Source organism: Ambystoma mexicanum, chromosome 11 (genome assembly GCF_040938575.1).
Source record: "Ambystoma mexicanum isolate Mex_15411 chromosome 11, UKY_AmexF1_1, whole genome shotgun sequence".
Classification (NCBI taxonomy): domain Eukaryota; kingdom Metazoa; phylum Chordata; class Amphibia; order Caudata; family Ambystomatidae; genus Ambystoma; species Ambystoma mexicanum.
The window spans coordinates 125,392,681-125,410,724 of record NC_090934.1 but is presented as its reverse complement, the minus strand read 5'-3'; the positions used below and the strand labels follow the sequence as shown (position 1 = coordinate 125,410,724).

The 18,044-nt window shown below is 50.3% G+C and overlaps 1 protein-coding gene across 1 annotated transcript in view; it reads right to left on the bottom strand.

The window, feature by feature from the left end:
* Positions 1-4,124: 4,124 nt before the first annotated feature.
* The window catches only part of CDCA8 (cell division cycle associated 8), a 289,896-nt gene continuing 275,976 nt past the window's right edge, over positions 4,125-18,044 (bottom strand). The window contains exon 11 of the mRNA XM_069622652.1: positions 4,125-4,475. Within this exon, the coding sequence (XP_069478753.1) occupies positions 4,431-4,475 (45 nt within the window). The 3' untranslated portion in view covers positions 4,125-4,430. The remainder of the gene's footprint in view (positions 4,476-18,044) is intronic.

Sequence of the window (18,044 nt, the reverse complement as noted above, 5' to 3'; positions counted from 1 at the left end):
CCCATCGGCTGCAACAAAGTTTTTATCTCACCGATTTTCAATCACCTTCAGTGTTCCGTCTCACTGGGATGCTACAGCCAGAGCTGCCTCGGGAGTCAATCTCCAATTAGGATTGAGCTTTTTTTTTTTATCAATTACACAATGAATTGTGCCAACCAATAGCAAAGTGGCAAGACTATGAACTATCATGTTTGAGGCGTGGTATTTGTAATTGTCAATAAAGGAAACTCCCAAGCATAATGTTTAAATGTATAGTGTTCTTTAGTGGCATGAAGACGAGTCAATTAAAATGCTAGCAATAATGTTACATTTAGAGGAAGGTCATTTTGCAGTTTTCCACCTTAAATATTGTTGTCCGGAATGGGCGGCAGAGATGTTTTTCAGTTCAGTTCCACTGAGCTATCTGCTTCTCCTGGCCAGATTTGCAAATAAAAAGATGTTTTTTCTTGCAAGTTGTAGGGGAGGGGAATGGTTGGCGGTACTGCCATGTAGAGGAGGTGCCAAGCTCGATTCACACTTCAACCGCTCATTTTGAAGTACCAGGAACGTTCACACCAAAATATGTGACATATGAACAAAAACCAGCAGAGAGCCACAGGTCGGCACTGCCCATTACCCGTCAGAAGAACCTCACCTATTGAAGTACCGATACCCAAGAAAACCTGGACAGTAAGGTACCCATTGAGAAAACCATATCGACACGAGACAGGATGACGATTGTCAGAATGCAATCCCTGAAGAAGCTAAAAAGATACTAAAAGACAAATGGTAACCTCATAAGAACCCGGATAAAAGATATGACGACCTGTGAATGATGGGAGATGAAACACCATGGACAAGTGACATCCTGAGTCTAAAGTGAAATAATTGATGTCAAGATGTCAGAAATTATGCCATGTGCGGGATGAAGATATTCAGTTAGCTTAAATGTGTACATATGCAAGGAACTGCAAGAAGCAAGGAATCGTGAGGCATGCTTATGCTTAGTAGTAAGATATATTGCGGCAAGCGCCACCTATACATATCTACCTCAAAAGGAGCACTTCATACAAGTATACTTCCACTATACATAAGAGCAGAATCAACCAAAGGTTACTAAAGGTCTCAAGAAAAGAGCTTCACAGCAAATAAATCAAGAATTAAAGACAGAGAAAGCCAGACGAAGATAAATTTTGCCAAGAAACCAAGGTCGTATCATAGTCTGACAGTGGATACAATTAAGCGAAAGAGGAACATAGTATTCTGTGCAGAAAGGTCGAGATAAGCCACAGATGGCGGGCAAAATTAAATCAAATACATGAATTGCATGAAGAATAAGAATTTCAGAGTGTCAAAATCACGTGACCAGACGAGCAAGAAGGGATGAAACTTTCACACCCACGCATGGACGCCTTAACTTTTCCAGACCAAGAAGCTGTCTCGAGGCCAACCAAAAAGAAATAATTGACACATGACCACTGAGGTGATGATTGATTGTAGCAATAACTGGAAGGAAACTGGGGGTGCAGACGAAACTCCCTGCACCTGGCTGGCTGTTCTGCACGCTGCTAAGCAAGTGGAAAAGTATGAGTGGGTTGTTGTCAACCCAATCAGTGGACCAAGTCATCTAGGGTCCTATAGTTAGTAGAACCAATGAGACGTCATTCTTTTAGTGAGGTTTACAGTAGCCATTTCGAAGGAAGGTGTAATGCTCACCTTCTATCCACAGGGACGCCACCCAACTGGTCTGGGATACTTCTGAGACCGCTGCACCTTCCCCGGGGACTCGCGCTACCGAGGGCTCGTTCTGGAAGACAGGAGTTCGGTTTTAGCTACAACATCTTTTCTCGGAGCCCACCTTCCCCGTGCTCCCCTTGCAACCCCCCTTGGAGTCTCTCACCTTTTGTTTCAATAAGGTGCGCTCTCCGTCGTGCCGTGCTGAGCAGGGGCACGTAGCTGGGCACCATTCCGCTGAGTTACTTCACTGGCGTGGCCCGGGAGTCCAGACCAGCTGCGACTCCGCTCTTAAGGTAAGTCTCTAGTCTGGTTAAGAAAGAATGCCCGTAATTGTAGTTGCCCCGGTTGACCTTCACCTTATTTCTTGTTGATGCAGAAGGGGTGATGGAGACGTCGAGCTAATATAGAGGGCTGAGCTCGAGAAGGTAAGAGAAACCGCAGGGGACAGCGCTATGAGCGTCCTTTGAATAAGGCTAACCTGTGCTGTCTTTCCTTGCAGGTCGCCGAAAGATTCCTGGAAGAATGTGGCCAGATGGAAGCAGGGCATCGGATGGAAGAGGCCCGTACGGCAGTAGACTTCCAGGAGAGCTTGGTAAGTAAGCAGAGCCTGGAGGTGATGGAGCAGATGGATGATCGCTTACTAATTGTCCTCTTCTCGTCTCTCCTCTCTAGGATGTTGCAGGAGGAGGAAAACGAATTCAATGGAAGATTCCGGATTGACAGAGGAGCAGGACGCGGAGCAGGTAAGGATGAATAACGTGGTTGTTCTTCGCTCGCCCTTGAAGGCCAAAGATGCTCAGCAGGACCCGGTGAACGTCACGCTGCAAGAGCAGAATAACGCGAAGCGCGTGCCTCAACTCGGGCCTGGATGCTAGACTGCATGTTGCAGTTCCACGTTGATCCTTGTGGGGACAGCCATGTTGGTCCATTGCCCAATGGAAACTTCACGTGCCACATAAACTTGGTGCCAGGACTGGCTCCAGGGTACCCGAGAGGGGCACTACTGGGCCCTTGTAGAAATACTGTGGCGAGGGCCAGAGGCCCAGAGTTCCCTGGCCAGGGTTTAAGGTCGTGACAGAAGGTCTTCAATGCCCCACCTGACAGTGTTTATCCAATCCCCACTCCCCGTTACCATGTACAGATATAGTCCCTATATTAAAGTTACCTTCCTAGAACCAATAGAGTTGCATGCTAAAATTTTAAGAGTTACACGTCAGTGATGACTAGTTTAGTATAAATGTTATGTTTTTTCGGAAATTAATTGGAGTTGAAGCGAGAAGGAAGATCGAACGATTGCGGATATTCATAAACTCCCTGACTCCCAATAATCACAAACTATAGAGTTGTCATTATTGATTTGATGCAAGTGTATTAATCTGCACCCCCATCCATCTCAAGGGTGCAGCTTCTCATCTTAAAGTGCTGTTGGGAAACCTCCAGCTCTATGGGCCAGTTGGGGTCCTACTGCACAGCCGGTTTACACCAGTTTGTTTTATCTCCCATTCATAGGACACAAGTCTGTTTACGGAGTCTGCTTCTTCATTCCCCCTACTTTAGATTATGGGATGCTAGCAGTAAATGGCAAAGATCCCAAATATGACCAGATAGAGAAGAGAAAAGGAATGACTGCCCCATTTGAATAAAACATTGCCACTATATTGTATGCAAAGATTATCTAGGGAGAGGATGAAAGTCATTAAAACCTTTAAAATGTTTCCAGCTCAGGGGTTTAACACCAACTATAGATGTGGAGACATACATTTGTTTTAACAGTAGCCAAGGATGGATTAAGCATTTCTTAACACGGTTCTCCCATGTGTGTGGAAAAACAGGATGTTTAGTGCAGTGGTTTGTGGTCTTAAAGTAGAGTAGGACCAGCACACAGACACGCTTGCATGGGTCAGTTTACCTTGCATGCGGACTGCTTATGTAAAGAGACGAAGTGGAGAGCATGAGTTGAATCTGCTTTGCAAGCCTGCATGTCATTGCAGGCAATCCCATTCAGTTAGGAAAGGGAGGGCCAGGCAACCGAAATAAATATGCACATTATGCTAAAACTGTACGAGGCAATCCCATCAACTAATGCTCCATTTCTGTGCACAGACCCCATCCAGCATAATTGATCGATAGACGGGCTGCCGAATAACAAACAATAGAAATTCAACAAAAATTAATTATGCAAGTCAGGTCACCCAGGTTTTCTCACCACCTATTCCTTCTCACACTGTTCCAAACAGAAAGGCCATATGCGGCCTTATTGACAAAGTGAATGCAGAGTTATTTGTCAAACTCAAAGCCAAGCCATTCAAAAATTTGCTAGAACTTGCTACCATTTCATAGAAATTGAACCAAAGGCATTTTCTGCAAAGAAATCTTCCCATACATACAATTATTCATGTCATAACTACAATTTCAGACAATACATTAGCTTTAATAGTTGTTTTGCCATGACTTGATACTAAATATATATAAATATGAAAAGCTCACAATCACTATTTACAGTTCAAAAATTGAGCAAACAGCCTGTCAGATAGGACTGGAAAATCAGTTGTTGCCATGTCAAGTAGACGACACATGGAAGAACGACACGATGCCTAGTTTATACTGAAACTTGGATATACACCAATAACATTTTAATTAACTAGCATTACAAAAATACAAAATATAAAAGTGTACAATTCAAACAAAAGAAACATTAAAAAGCACATCTGTCTTCATCTCTGATTCTTAATTTTGCCAGCAATTTTAGCGAGTCGACTCTAAAAGAAAAAAAACAGAAAAACAATTATAAGCAGCACAATAAAACATCAAAATTCAAGTGCTTTGCAAAGGAATTATGTACTGGATTGCCATCCACTACACTGTCCACCGCATTATATCATTGCTCTTTCTGCAAAAATTCAAGGGTATGGCATTTGACCGAGTCCAGCTTAAAAGCATTATTGTAGGATACATTTTGAGACATACAAATGGAATAGTTAATACTCTGGAGCAAGAACTAAATCAGGATATAGGATGCAGAGGATACTAGACCCTCAGTTCCACACCCAGATTCTTGCCTGACAAATTTCAAAATTATATTTTTATAAAATCACAAAACAGCCCTATGTATTAACAAATACCTGTACTCAACATTCCTTTTATCCAATCAAGAACTCCCTCCATATACATGCTGCAATTAGCAAAAAGGGACACCATGTATACATTTGACGTACAATCATTTTCATTTCTGTAGTCCCATTTTATTGGTCCCTCTACTCTGAGGACAGGGATGCCGATACACTGTTTTAGTAGCCAAAGGTACATTTTGGGAAGCCACTGGCAAACTAATGTGTTTGAAGTCTTTATCTCTGGTACTTTGTTTCTATGGCTTTTCTTAGATTAGCAAACCATCTAGTACTAAAGTTTGTAGAAATCTTGCAGAAATGCACTAAGGAATACAAATTAGGGGGACACTCCAAATTCCACCACACCAGACGTTACCAGAGGTGGACATGCCGCTGTCTGGTAAACCACCGCACACAGCCAGTTTAGGGTAGTGCTACAGAATGGACTTTGGACCAATGTAATCCCTGTAAACCAGTAAAGGCACTATCCTCTTACTCAAATATTCCTGTTGACCACTCCTAGGGTACCTATAATCACTGGCGAGACTGACAGAAGTTACTGGTTTCATCAATGGGGATGAAGGGGTCCTAGGTTCAGTGGCTGAAGAGGGCTTAGGGGTTGGCACTGGGTACATGATGGTTCAGATCACCTCCTTAAGATAGCTGTGACAGTCATGAAGCTGTACAGGCCAGAATGAACAAGTTACTTACCTGTAACTATTGTTCTCCAGCATGGGTCTGGCATTGATTCACATGCTCATGAATATTCCCTGTCAGGCCAGGAATCCTTGATAAAAGAAAAAACATTTTCACTTTCCAACTGTACTTCTACTCTAAACCAATCACTGGACTCAGTCACAATGCCCCCAGCCAATGACTACCCTCTCCCTAAGCCCCTCCTCTGGCAGCCATCTTCAGATTTGGTAGCACGTAAAGTGGCAGTATGACCAAGAAGGGCAGGAGGGAGGATTCGCATGTGAATCCATGCCAGACCCATGCTGGAGAACAATAGTTACTGGTAAATAAAGTGTTCCTTCTCTAGCATGGGGCATGGCATGGATTCACATGAATAAATACATAGTAGTACGACATTACAACCACAGGAGGTGGAAAGACTCAACAGAAGCAGTTACTCTTACCTTCCGAACAGGCTCACCTTCAAGCGAACAGGTTGCGTAGCACTGCTAGGCTGAGCTTGCACTCCCCTCTGGAATCCTTGTCAACGCAGTAGAATCTTGTCAAGGTGTGTGTGTACCTCCATGTAGCGGCCCTGAAGATGTCCAGCAGGGGCACACCAGACAGGGGCAGTGGTCGGTGTGCCAACCAGTGACAGTGTGCAAAACAGCCAGAGAGCCACCTCGAGATTGAAGCCTTGGACAAGGTCTTACCATGGTTCACAGGATTAAAGTTCACGAAAAAGGTGAGACGTCTTCCAGAAACTCTTCATATGTGCCATAGAATTAAGAGCACAAGCCACATCCAGCGGGTGCAAAGTCCTTTCAGCCAGCGAATGTTTTCTAAAGAATACAGGCAACACCAAAGGCTTGTTGAGGTCGAATTCCAACTGAACCTTTGGCATGAAGGAGGGGTGGGCCGCAGCACCACCTTTGTGTCGTTAAAGTCAGACACGGCTGTTTGCAGGATAACTCCTGGATCTCACCCACCCCAGCGGTGGGAACAATTCAAACAGTCCTTTGAGGAACTTCTTGACGAGGCAGTGGGACCAAAGAGAAGACTGTACCAGAGCCCTTGTGTAGCTAAAGATAGCCGCCAAAGGCACCTTGATGGATGCGTGCACCAGCCCCACCTTGGCCAAGGACAACAAGTGTGGAAGAATCTGCGGGTCCTGTGGCACTTAGAGGCGACGCTCTGTCAAGGACCTCCCTGCAGTCCGCTGGCAGCTCATACCCTCTGAACTCGAAAGCTGCAGGAGCCAAGCCTTCAGGTTCAGCGATCCTGGGTTGTGATGTAGGATTGCACCTTCTCTGGCGGGCAGACCCGCGACCACCGACAGCTTGACCGGGGGCAACGCCGACAGGATAAGATCCAGGTACCAAATCTGCCTCAGCCACGCTGGTGCAACGAGGATCAACCTGCATCGGCACTGAGTTGATTGATGACTCGCAGCAGGAGAGGCAATGTGTACAGGACCAGGCCCTTCCTAGGGAAGGAAAACGCATCCCTCATGGTCCCTGAAAAGTGAAACCTGCTGACGAATCTCTGGCATTTGGAAATTGCCACCACAAGCAGATCGATCCGGGGTCCGCCCCATCTGAGGAAGAGGCTGTCCACTTGATCCTGTCGAAGTTCCCACTCGCGGCAAGAGCGCAGCTCACTGCTGAGGGAGTCGACGATGGCGTTTGTGACTCCCGCCAGGTGAAAAGGAATGAGGAACATCTCTTTGGCAATGGCCTAGGGCCACAAGTCCTGCGCCTGTTTGGAGAGCGCCAGGGATCTGGTACACCCCGCCTCCTGATGAAGAACATTGTGGTGGTATTGTCTGTGAAGACCCCCCACCACCTTGCCCTTGAGGGACGGAAGGAACTACTTGAGGGCCCAGAACACTGCCCGCAGCTCCAGGACATTGATCTGGGGATCCCTCTCCTCTGGTAGCCACAGGCCTCTGGCATGGAGACGTCCGGTGTGGGCTCCACAGCCCGCCAGGGAAGCGTCCATGGAGAGTCTCCTGGTACAGGGGTCTCTGGAAATCCGTGCCCGCGGCAAGCCCCAACACTGCATCGCTCAATCTTGTCTGCAAATCTTCCGGACACCTTAATCCATGACCGTCCAGGAACTCCTGAAGGGGTCGCATCCGCAACCTGCAGAGTCGGATCAGGTAAATGCACGACATGCTGAGCAGCAACTTGGTCCGCACTGTGGCGGTCTTCAGTGCCAACAGCTGTTGCACCTTGCCCAGCATCGCCACGTTCCACTTTAAAGGGGCCACCAGGTAGGAGACCGTGTTGAACCTGGCCCCCAGGAATAGCACGTTCTGCTATCGTATCAAGCAGGATTTTGGATAGTGGACAGAGAACCTGTTACGCTCACCTGGACCCCACAGGGGTGTCGATCGGACCCGGACAGCTGCGGTCTCCGTCAACGTGATGCGTAGTGCAGAGATGACTGTCTGGACTGGCCCGCCTAGTCTTGTCTGCTGAACCCGAAGAAGTATTTTCCTGCAAGTGGAGACAGGGATTAGCCACCTGTGGGTTTTAGTGATGGCCTCCCAACTGTTCTCGCTCTCCCCCACCAATCACCTCCGATATCCCTTTAGTAACCTCACCTTATGTTTGTAAAAGATGAGCTCTCCATCCTGCGTGTCTTGCAGGGGCGCGTAGATACCAGTTACTTCACTGGTTTGAAGGCATTGGGAGAGTTCCGGTAAGCATTGACTCTGAAGTCCCAGGCGGGATTGGTAAGTATCAAGTTCAAAGAGTTCAATGTGCCCGATGTTCACTCTTGTCCCCTTCCTTCCTTAAGTTGCAACTGAGTTCGTGAGAAGGTCTCGTAGCTGCTGCTGGCGTTCAGGTAAGAGTGTGTTACCCAACGCTGTCCGGTAACTATTGCATGCGTTAACGAGTTGTTTTTCTCCCTCTTTACAGATGCGGCATATAAAGATGTGCAGAATAACACCGCCGGTGGTAAATCAGGTAAGTCTATGGTGGTAAGAGGTATTTGTTGATTCCCTTGGCTCACCTTGTTATTCTTGTGTCTCTAGGAGCCGGAGTACGGCGAAGAAATGATGGACAGTGCCAGATCGAAAGATGCTGTGAGAACTGGTGAGTATGGCGCCGTGCTGGAGCTGGCGAAGCGACGCGTGCAGGACTGATGTACTTTCCAGGTCGGGAGATGAAATGGATCCGGAATCAGGTGAGGAATTTGAAGTAAGTTCGTTTTCTAACCTTGTCCTTTTCTTCCCATTTATTCTAGGAGCTCCAGATTCGAGGCGGGCGTGGCAGAAGACTGGATGCTGGCTGCAGGCACGGTGAGAGTCACGCTGCTGGATGCAGAACAACACTAAGCATGTGCTGCTGTTCGGGCATGGTTTAAATAGCCTCCAAAGTAGTCCCAGGAAAGAAGTTCCCCAGGACCACACCAGAGTACAAAATAGTCCCTGTAGTAAAATAGTCCCATCCAGGCCTCACGTTGGCTTGGATTTATTTGCAGCATGGTCTGCATGAGATAAGTAATGTCTATGAGCCTGGTGCCTACGGCGCCAGGACTGAACCCAGCAGCTAGGGCTGGGGCTGCTGGGGTTTTTGTAAACGTCTGGATGCCTGCTCCCGGGGCTGATGGGCTTGATCCGGATGCCCGGGGGTAGGCATCATGACAAACCCCAGATCCATCAGCAGCCAGGCGGTCCTCTCCGTGTGTATGAGGGCTATTTCCCTTGACTTGGCGCAAATGAGCCAGTCATCGAGGTACGAATACACATGTATCCCTTGTAAACTTAGATGGCCTGCCACTGGGGACAGGCACTTCGTGAACACCCTGGATGCTGACTTCAGTCCGAAGGGAAGGGAAGGGCCTTGAACTAGCAGTGTCTTCCACGTACCACGAAGCGCTGTAACTTCCAATGCTTCTTGTGAATGGGGACGTGTAACTATGCACCCTCCAGATCCAGCGATGTCAAGAAGTTTCCTTCCTCCAATTGGCCGAGCATGTGATGCAACGGACCATCCTGAATTATGTTCAGACACTGCATGTCTATAATGGGCCGCCAGCCCCCGGTCTTTACCAAGAAGTAGTTCCATTGTCCCTTTTCTTATCGTGGCCTTTACTTCCTGCAGGAGCTGAGGGAGGTGCCGCTCCTGCCGGGCCACCAGTGGTATCCACAGACACTTTAATTGGAACTGTAGAGTGTGTCCATGGGCGAGAGCGTCCAGCATCAATCGGTCGAGATCTTTTCCCACTCACTGACGATGCCGCCAGCCAGCCTCCCACTGGGGTGCATGGGTGGAGGCTTGACATCCCGGCCGGTTCAATCCTGCTTTGGGGCCTGCGTGCCACCTTGGGAATGACAAAATCAGCAGCCACTGAAAACCTTTGAATGCCTCTGTAGGCCTCCTGGTGTGTGGATGGGGAGGGTTGACGTTTTGAAGAGGACACCCCGCTGAAGCCTTTCGACGATCTGCCCGTTTTTCAGCCGGAGGCACGAAAAGATGGGCGATGCTGCTGTAGAGTGCCCAGGGAATGGGCCGTCTGTCAGTCTTAAAGGCCTGCATGGATTCGTCAATGGCCTTCAAAATAGGTTGTCCCCGAATGGCATGTCCAGCACCCTCGTCTGGACCTCCTGACAGATGTTGGTGGCTTTCAACCAGCCACGATGGATGCAGACACCATTCCCTATCTGTCGGAACCCAGTGTCCAGGGCCACAGTGATGGCATGCTCCGATGCCACCTTGCCCTCCTGGAGGACCTAAAGCGCCTCAACCTGCTTGTGGTCGGGTAGAAACTCCAGCAGCAGGGCCATCTTATAGCACAGCTCCCCGTCATATCTGGCCAGGATTGCAAGCGCGTTAGCTGCCTCGACAGTCATCACCGCCACAGAGTACATCATTTTCCTACGCATTGCATCCAACTTCTTCCCTCTGCTGTCCAGGGGAAACAAAAGCTGAAGATAAAGGGGTTAGATAACTTCTTCCTCGCTGCTGCCGAGACCAGAGTCTGGGGAAGGCTGCGAATGTAGGCACTTGGGTGTGGAGTCCGGCACACAGTACTTTTTCTCCAGCCTATCCCTCTTCGCTGGAGTCGATGCCAAGTTTCTCATCAGCGCCAGGCCTTCGTCCCCAAACGTCATCCAGGAGAGGCACCGCCAGAACGGTCTTCCTTTTGGCTTCCTGCAGCTGATACAGGAAATCTTCCTTCTTGGTCTCTTCTGGCGTCAGATGCTCTGGGACCATGGCATGGAACAACCCCACTTCGTCCCAGTCAGTCGTCACCGTCCCTGTATCCCGGGGGCGGAGGTGTTTTGGGGGAGTGTATGCACAGAGACTGATGTGGCAGCGTAGGGTGCCATTTAGTCTCACGCGACTTTGTCGCTTGGGCTGGAGGAGTAGTCTGCATCCTCTTCTGGATTTCCGACACCATGGTGTGGAGGGTCGAGATTATGTCCAACGATACATCCCTTGGGGAGTGGGTGGGCTTGCTGGGCCCACCGCCCACGTTCATTCCCGCCGTCGTCCGCTTCCGCATTCCCACGCAGTAGTCATTCACCAAGTCCTCCGGGGCAGAACGGATACCAGATCCTCATCATCCGAGGAAGAAATATGTGCCCTCCTCACCCGCCCACCCCCTTTTTTTGCATCATGAGGGCTCAGTCTCAGGCTTAGGAATGGCATCCTCTTTTCCACTGGCCTGGCCAAGGCCTCCCGGCTCGGGGGCAGTAATACCCCTGAGCGCCGCCGGGGCCCCCTGAAATGGATCAGCCCCTTTTGCCTTCCAGAGGGCGGCCGCCACCACCTCAATCGAGAATGACTTCGCCTGGACCACCTGGGCCTTAAGGGGCAGGTTGGACACTTTTCCCTGTGCCTTGGTTTTACACAGCTTCTCCTGCAGCTTCCCAGGGTTAGCCGATTTAATCTTCATGGAGGAGCTGGAGCAATGACTGGAGATGGAAGGAGGCGGCAGGCGGTGAAGAGGAGCGCGCCCTGCCCATCGCGGGACCCACTTGCGCAGCAACCTTGACGGATACAGATTTGCGGTGCTTGGCCTGGTCTTGGGCCCTCACAGATGGGGCGCCCTCAAAGGACTTAGAAGCCTGCTCTTCGGACGGGCCGGTCCTGGGTGAGGCATGCCTCTGCTTGCCGCACAGGGTAGAGGACTTGGCGTTGAGCCACACTGCCAACATACTGAGACTATCCTTGACGGTCCGCTTGGAGAACCCAAGGCAGATTTCAATATCTGCTTCCCTGTGGTCCAGATGGAGACCGAGGCACAGGAGGCGTTTGTCCACTACAAACCCGTTCCTCAATCCGCAGCTAGAGAGGAGCTTGGAGAGGGAGCCTCCCTCCTTCACCGACATGGTCCGGCGTGCGGTATAGGCCCAGTGGCCTTCTGGAATCTTAAATTAAACTTCACTGATTCTTGCCCTTGAGGGGCATTGAAATACACAAACGGATCCCTGCCCTGCTTGCCAGTCAAAGGAGTGAAAGAGCACACAGGCTTTGACAAAAATAGAACTTTTTTAGTGAAAAAAGTGTGAAAACAGAATAGCTCATGGAGCAAAACACGAGGCCTCCCAACACTTGAACGTGCTAGATTACCCTAGTCACTACGGTAACTTATAATTACTCTTACGTCCCATCCCCTTTCCTCCATACTGCACGGGCAATTACAACCGACCGAGTGTAGCCTCAGGGTGGAGAGGCGACCCTCCATAAGCAAACAGGTCTCTAAGAATCGCCTGTCCGAAAGCCGCGTCTGCTCTAGAGCCGGCATCCAAACAGTAGTGCTTGTAGAAAGCCGAAGGTGTGGCCCATGTGGCCGACCTGCTTATGACTTGTCAAGGGACATGCCGCTGGAAAGCGATGGGCGTTGCCTTGGCTCTGACCGATTGGGCGTGCATGTTGGCCGGCAGTGGATTGTGCTGTCCCTTGTAGGCTTCTTTGATGGCCGAAACCATCAAACGGGCTATGGAGGCCTGATACCCTGGTCTTGATCCTCCGAAGGTGATAAAAAGAGCATCCGACTTGCAGACATCTTGGTCCTGTCCAGATAGAATAGTGCAGAACTCTGCCTCGTCTTCGGGCTCAGCAAAAAACATGGGCAATGCAATTTCTTCGCTCAGATGGAATGTGGGCGGCACCTTAGGTAGGAATGCTGGGTGCGTCTGTAGGACTAACTTGTCCTTGTGAAACTTGGTGTATGGCTCCAAGGCGACCAGCGCCTGGATTTCACTGATTCTGTGAGCCGAGGCCGACTAACAAGGCCGTTTTAATGGTGACCAACCTGATGTCCGCGAACACCATTGGTTCGAATGGTTGGTGCGCCAGGGAACCCAAGACTATGTTGAGCCAGGTAGGTGCGGCAAGTGTCCCCCCCCTCTGCACGCCTGGATGGGCAAGATGCGCCAAAAAGGAGAGCATGTCGTCCAGGGAACATTTCAGAGGATCGGAGCCCTTAGAGTCTGCCCAGTGACAGAACCTGGTCCACTTGATTGTTTACTGGGCCCTGGTAGATTTTCTCCTGGTGCCCTGTATGATCTCTAGCTTAGCCTGAGAGAGGCTGAGATGTGCTAGCGTGACATGTTCAAGAACTACGCTATGAGGGCTAATTTCTCTGGTGCGGGGTGGATGACCCCGCCCCCCTGCTGCGCCAGAACATGTGCTGGGCCCGTCGGCAGGCGGATGGGAGGCCTCTCTCGAGAGACTGAGCAGCTCCGAAAACCATGGCCTGGCTGGCCACCATGGAGCTATTAGGATGATGCTGAGGAGGCGAGACTCCTTGATCTTGCATATCACCCTGTGAATCACGGGAGTGGGCGGAAAGGCGTATGCTGTCATTCCGTCCCCTCCGATCTGAAAGGCATCGCCTAGGAAGTCCCGGCTCTGACCCTGCCAGGAGGCAAACAGTTGGCACTTTTGTGCCCTGGGAGGCAAAGAGGTCCACCGGAGGGGGAACCCATTTTCAAAAGACCTCCTGCAGCACCAGGTTGTTCAACTGCCACTCGTAGTTGTCCGCTCCTAGTCTGCTGAGCCTGTCTGCCTCCAGGTTGGATTCCCCGGCAGGTGGACCGCCCTGAGGTAGATGTTCTCCAGGGCCCACTCCCACATGCTGACTGCAAGCCTGCACAGTGGAGGTGGGGAGGTAGGGAGGGGGGGGTGGGGTTATGGGGGGGTCCGAGAACCTCCCTGCTTGTTGACATAGAACATATTAGTCGAGAGTTGTCCATCTGAATGAGGACGACCTTGCCCTCGATGACTGGAAGGAAGGCCCTGAGCGCCAGCCAGATGGACCTCAATTTCAGCCAATTGATGTGGTACTCCTGCTGGGTCCAGGTGTCATGGACGTAGTGGTTGTCCAGGGTGCCCCCCCCCCTCCCAAACCCTCGAGAGAGGAGTCTGTGGTGATGGTGACCTGTGGTGTAGGTTGCCGAAAAGGCTTGCCCGTCTGCAGGTTGCAGTCCCTGGACCACCATCTAAGGTCCGGGTAAAGCGACGGAGGAACGTTGATCTGACTGATGGCCCCTTTCCTGGTTCCAGGATGCTGCAAAGTGCAGCTGTATCCTCCTCATCCTGAGTTGTGTGGGGGACGGCCAAGAGGACTGCTGCCATGATACCCTGTAGGTGTTGTACCATCAAGCCGAGGTCACTTCTCTGCTGAGGAAGTGTGCTGTGGCCCTCTTGATGGCTGTGATCTTGTCGTCTGAGGGAAAAACTCGGAGCACGTGTCCCAAATGAGGCCCAAGAAGGTCAGACTGCGTAGGCTGCAGACGTGTTCATAAGAGCGTGGGAAGTATGGTGTACTGCTTCCGGAGATGTAGCCCCGACGAGCCAGTCGAGGTACGGGTAGATGTGGTGGCTCTGCGACCTGAGGCGGGCCAACACAGAGTTCATCAGCCTGGTAAAGTCACAGGGGGCCGAGTTGAGGCCAAAAGGAAGTACCTTGTATTGGAAATGACAGCCCATGATCCGGAATTGTAGAAAGGAATGATGCGGCTGCCAGATCGTGACGTGTAGGTATGCATCCTTCTGATCCAGGGAGCACATCCTGTCTCCCCCTGCACAATGACTCCGTAATCTAAGCTGGCGTAACCATCTTGACATTTTGTAGAGTTAGGGAGAGGTTGAGGGTGGAAAGGTCCAGCACAACTCTCAGGCCCGCCTGGTTCTTCTGAATGGCGAAAAATCCTGAAGTAAAAGCCCAAGCCTCGCTGGGAGACTGGGACTTTCTCCACTGCCTTGCTCTCGATGAGCAACCAGATCTCTGCCAAAAGGGTTGCTGTCCCAACCTGTGGAGGGGAGGAGAGGCTGGGATAGGGAGGCAGTACCCCCGTGGAGACTACGGAGAGGATCCAGGGGTCCACAAAAATCTGGCACCAGAAATGTGTGTGAAGAGCAAGCCTCCCCCACCCCCCACCCCCCCCCCCCCACCCCCCCCCCCCCCCACTGGAGACACGTGGACCCGAAGGGGTGCGTCATGCCTGCTTTCCCTCTGAGGCTGTTGTGGAGGAGGAGCGGGGGGGTAGGGGTGCAAGAGGGCTGGGAAACTGGAAAAAGCACTTACTCCTCCCTCCACCTTTTTCTGGCTGCCTGGACCTCCGCTCTTGGAAGCCACTGAACCCTCCGTACGTACGCGCCTTCTCAGAGCACTGCTGTGACTGGGTGTACGGTTTGGGCGTGGTCTTTGTAAGGATGGATAAAGACTTGGCCGTTTGAGAGCAGTTTTTCCAGGCAGCCCATTTTGGCCAAGTCAACTGTGTCCTTCTGCATCAGGATCACCGTTCTGGCCACGGGACGTAGTGTGATGACTTCTGAGAGGGCCCTCTGCTGGTTGCTTGACCTCTGGTTGAGGAAGGCCCAAGTACTCTGCCAGCCCTGCCAGACATTCGTAGAAGGCCTTGGCTGAAGATGGCGTATCAGGGTCGTCGTCCTCTGTGTGCACCTGCCGGTCTGGAGGGTCCGGCACCAGAGTGGGTGCTAGGAGCTGCGGGGACCGGAGGCTGCAGGGCTGTTATGGAACCGCCTGCCCAAACGGTTGGGGGGCCGGAGCGGGCTTCTGAGGCTCAACAGGGACCAGAGCGGCCTGTAAGAAGCCTACAGCAGAGCCATTGGAGGGAGCAAGTCCCTGATGGCGTCCCTGAGGATGACCCACCCATCCGAGGAGACTTCATGAGCCCGAGGAACTTTTCAAAGAACCTGTCCCTGCAGGCTGGGTTAGTGGTACTGACAGGGTAGCGGGCGGCTGCTGTTGTCGTGGCGTGCCCTACCCGTATGGATGCAGCAGGAACCTGCCTTGCGCGAAGGAAGTGAACTGGGGACTTCCAACTCTAAGATGAGTAGCAATACCCTGAAGATGGATGGGGATGCAGATTTTAATCAAACAATAATTCAGACGACATGAATAGCTTGGCAAAAAGTTTGTTTTGATGTAAGTAAAACAGGGAGTACAAACAAACCTCAGCAATCGCTCGATACTCAACTCATTTAAAAAAAAAAAAAAAAAAAAAAAAAAAAAAATGTATAGACCATGTGTTTCACTACTAACATGTAGACCTGCGTCATTACCAACGTCATCCTACGTGGCAAACTTCTAAAACCGGGAAGCGGGAATGGCTCCAAGTGAACTACTAAGTATAGGTGTAATATCTGTATGGAGTAACGGAGAGAAATAATTGGATAGTCAACAAGTGGGACAACTAAGCTTTCCCTTCAAAATGGCCACTATGAAGGTCACTAAATGTACAACGTCCCATTGGTTACACAACTATAGGACCCCCAACTACGTGGTCCTCAATAACTTTCCACCTACGTGAGCAGCATGCAGACTGAACAACCAGGTGCGGGTGAGCGTGTCTCGATACCAGCTTCCCACCAATTAAAAAGAACACTCCCTCATCTCAATGTATCAGTGTCAATTAGTGTCTGAAGTTGGCCTCGAGTTTGTACTGTTCTCTGGGATTTTTATTTTTAAGGAGTATGGGTACGGTCTGTCTTCCGTGCTTAGGTGTGATCTCTTGCGTCCAACTTTCTTCCATCACATGACTGGACATCATGAATTGAGCCTCTCATGTATTTAACTGCATTTTCCAATAGTCCTCTGACGTCTTTGTTTATACTTGACCTTCTTGAACAAGAGCTTCTGTTCTTTCACGTTAAATGCATCTAATGTCAGCCAATTTTAGTTCTGATAAGACCTTGATTCTTTGGCTCATCCAACTCCTTAGCTGAAATATATTCTGTTTAATTCAATTGCTTTTGTAACTGCGCCACTGAATTGGAAGCCTTCCTTGTTCAAGACTACAATATGCGTGGTGGAACCTTCATTTTTAATTCAATCCATATGCATCGATGAGGTATATATGTATTGTTGGCGCTTGCCGCTGTCCATTTACTATTAGCAATTGGCTAGCTTCGCGATTGCTTTGCTGCCTGCGTTTAAACTAACTAAATATCTTCCTCACGTTTGTGGCATAAGTTTCTTCATCTTGATCCCAAAATGTCACTTATGTATAATACTTCATTATTCATAAACTGTCTGCCTCTCAGATTATCTTCTATTTATGGAATCTATTCAGTTTCTTATGACGTTACCATTCATCCTGGTCATCGTTTCTTCGTTTCATCAGGAATCGCATTCAAATGACCATCATATTGTCTTGTATGTAGGTATGGTTTCCTTAATGGATACTTTATTTCCCATATTCTCTTAGGTATAGGCATTCTTATGGGTACTGCACAGTCATTGCTCCTCTTCTTGTCTTCTAATTGGTGTAGTATATGTCCTACTTTGGTTCATACTTCTCAGATAATATAGGCGGGGTAGGTGGAGTAGGGGTACTTGGCTCCTCCCCGACAGAAGGATAAACTGTCGCCACATACCTGTTTGACACCAGTCCCACCTCGACACATGGCCCACCACCTGCCTTCCCTGGACAGGCGTCGGCCGGATGCTAACTGGGCCCCGCCCAGGACTCTTGAGTGTGGATCGGGCCTACCCTGATCCTCAGGTGGAGGCCTGCCAGGCTCGCCCTCGGCAGATCTGCGAGTAGACTGCGTAAAGGCACCCCATCGGACAGGATGCTGGTACTAAGGTTTAGCTCCTCAGGAGAAGGCCGGGTAAAAGAAGCTTCTGGATCCTCAGCACTGTCACCGGGAGGATCTACTGACCCCTCGGCATGGCGGCCGGTAGCCGATTCAGCCTCGGTGCTTGTGCTTGTACCAGGACCAAGGCAGTCCCTTCTGTGCGGGCGAGTCCTTGGGAAGAGTCTCCATTGCGGGGTACGCTGGAAAAAGTGGCCCTACCTTGGGCTTTGATCGATGGTACACTAAGTCCTTCAGGTCCTCTGGAGGCGATCTGTGGAAGATCTCTGTGCACCTGGCCAGTCTGTTCTTCAAAGACCTCACGGAAAGCGTGGTACAAGCATGCCAGCCGTGGTCAGGGCCAAGGCACCGTAGGCAGAGGGCGTGGGGATCTTTAGCAGGGAAGAGCCTGTCGTAGGATGGACACCTGCTGAACCCTGTAGTAGTCGACATGCGCCAGGGAGGAGCGTGACGCCTG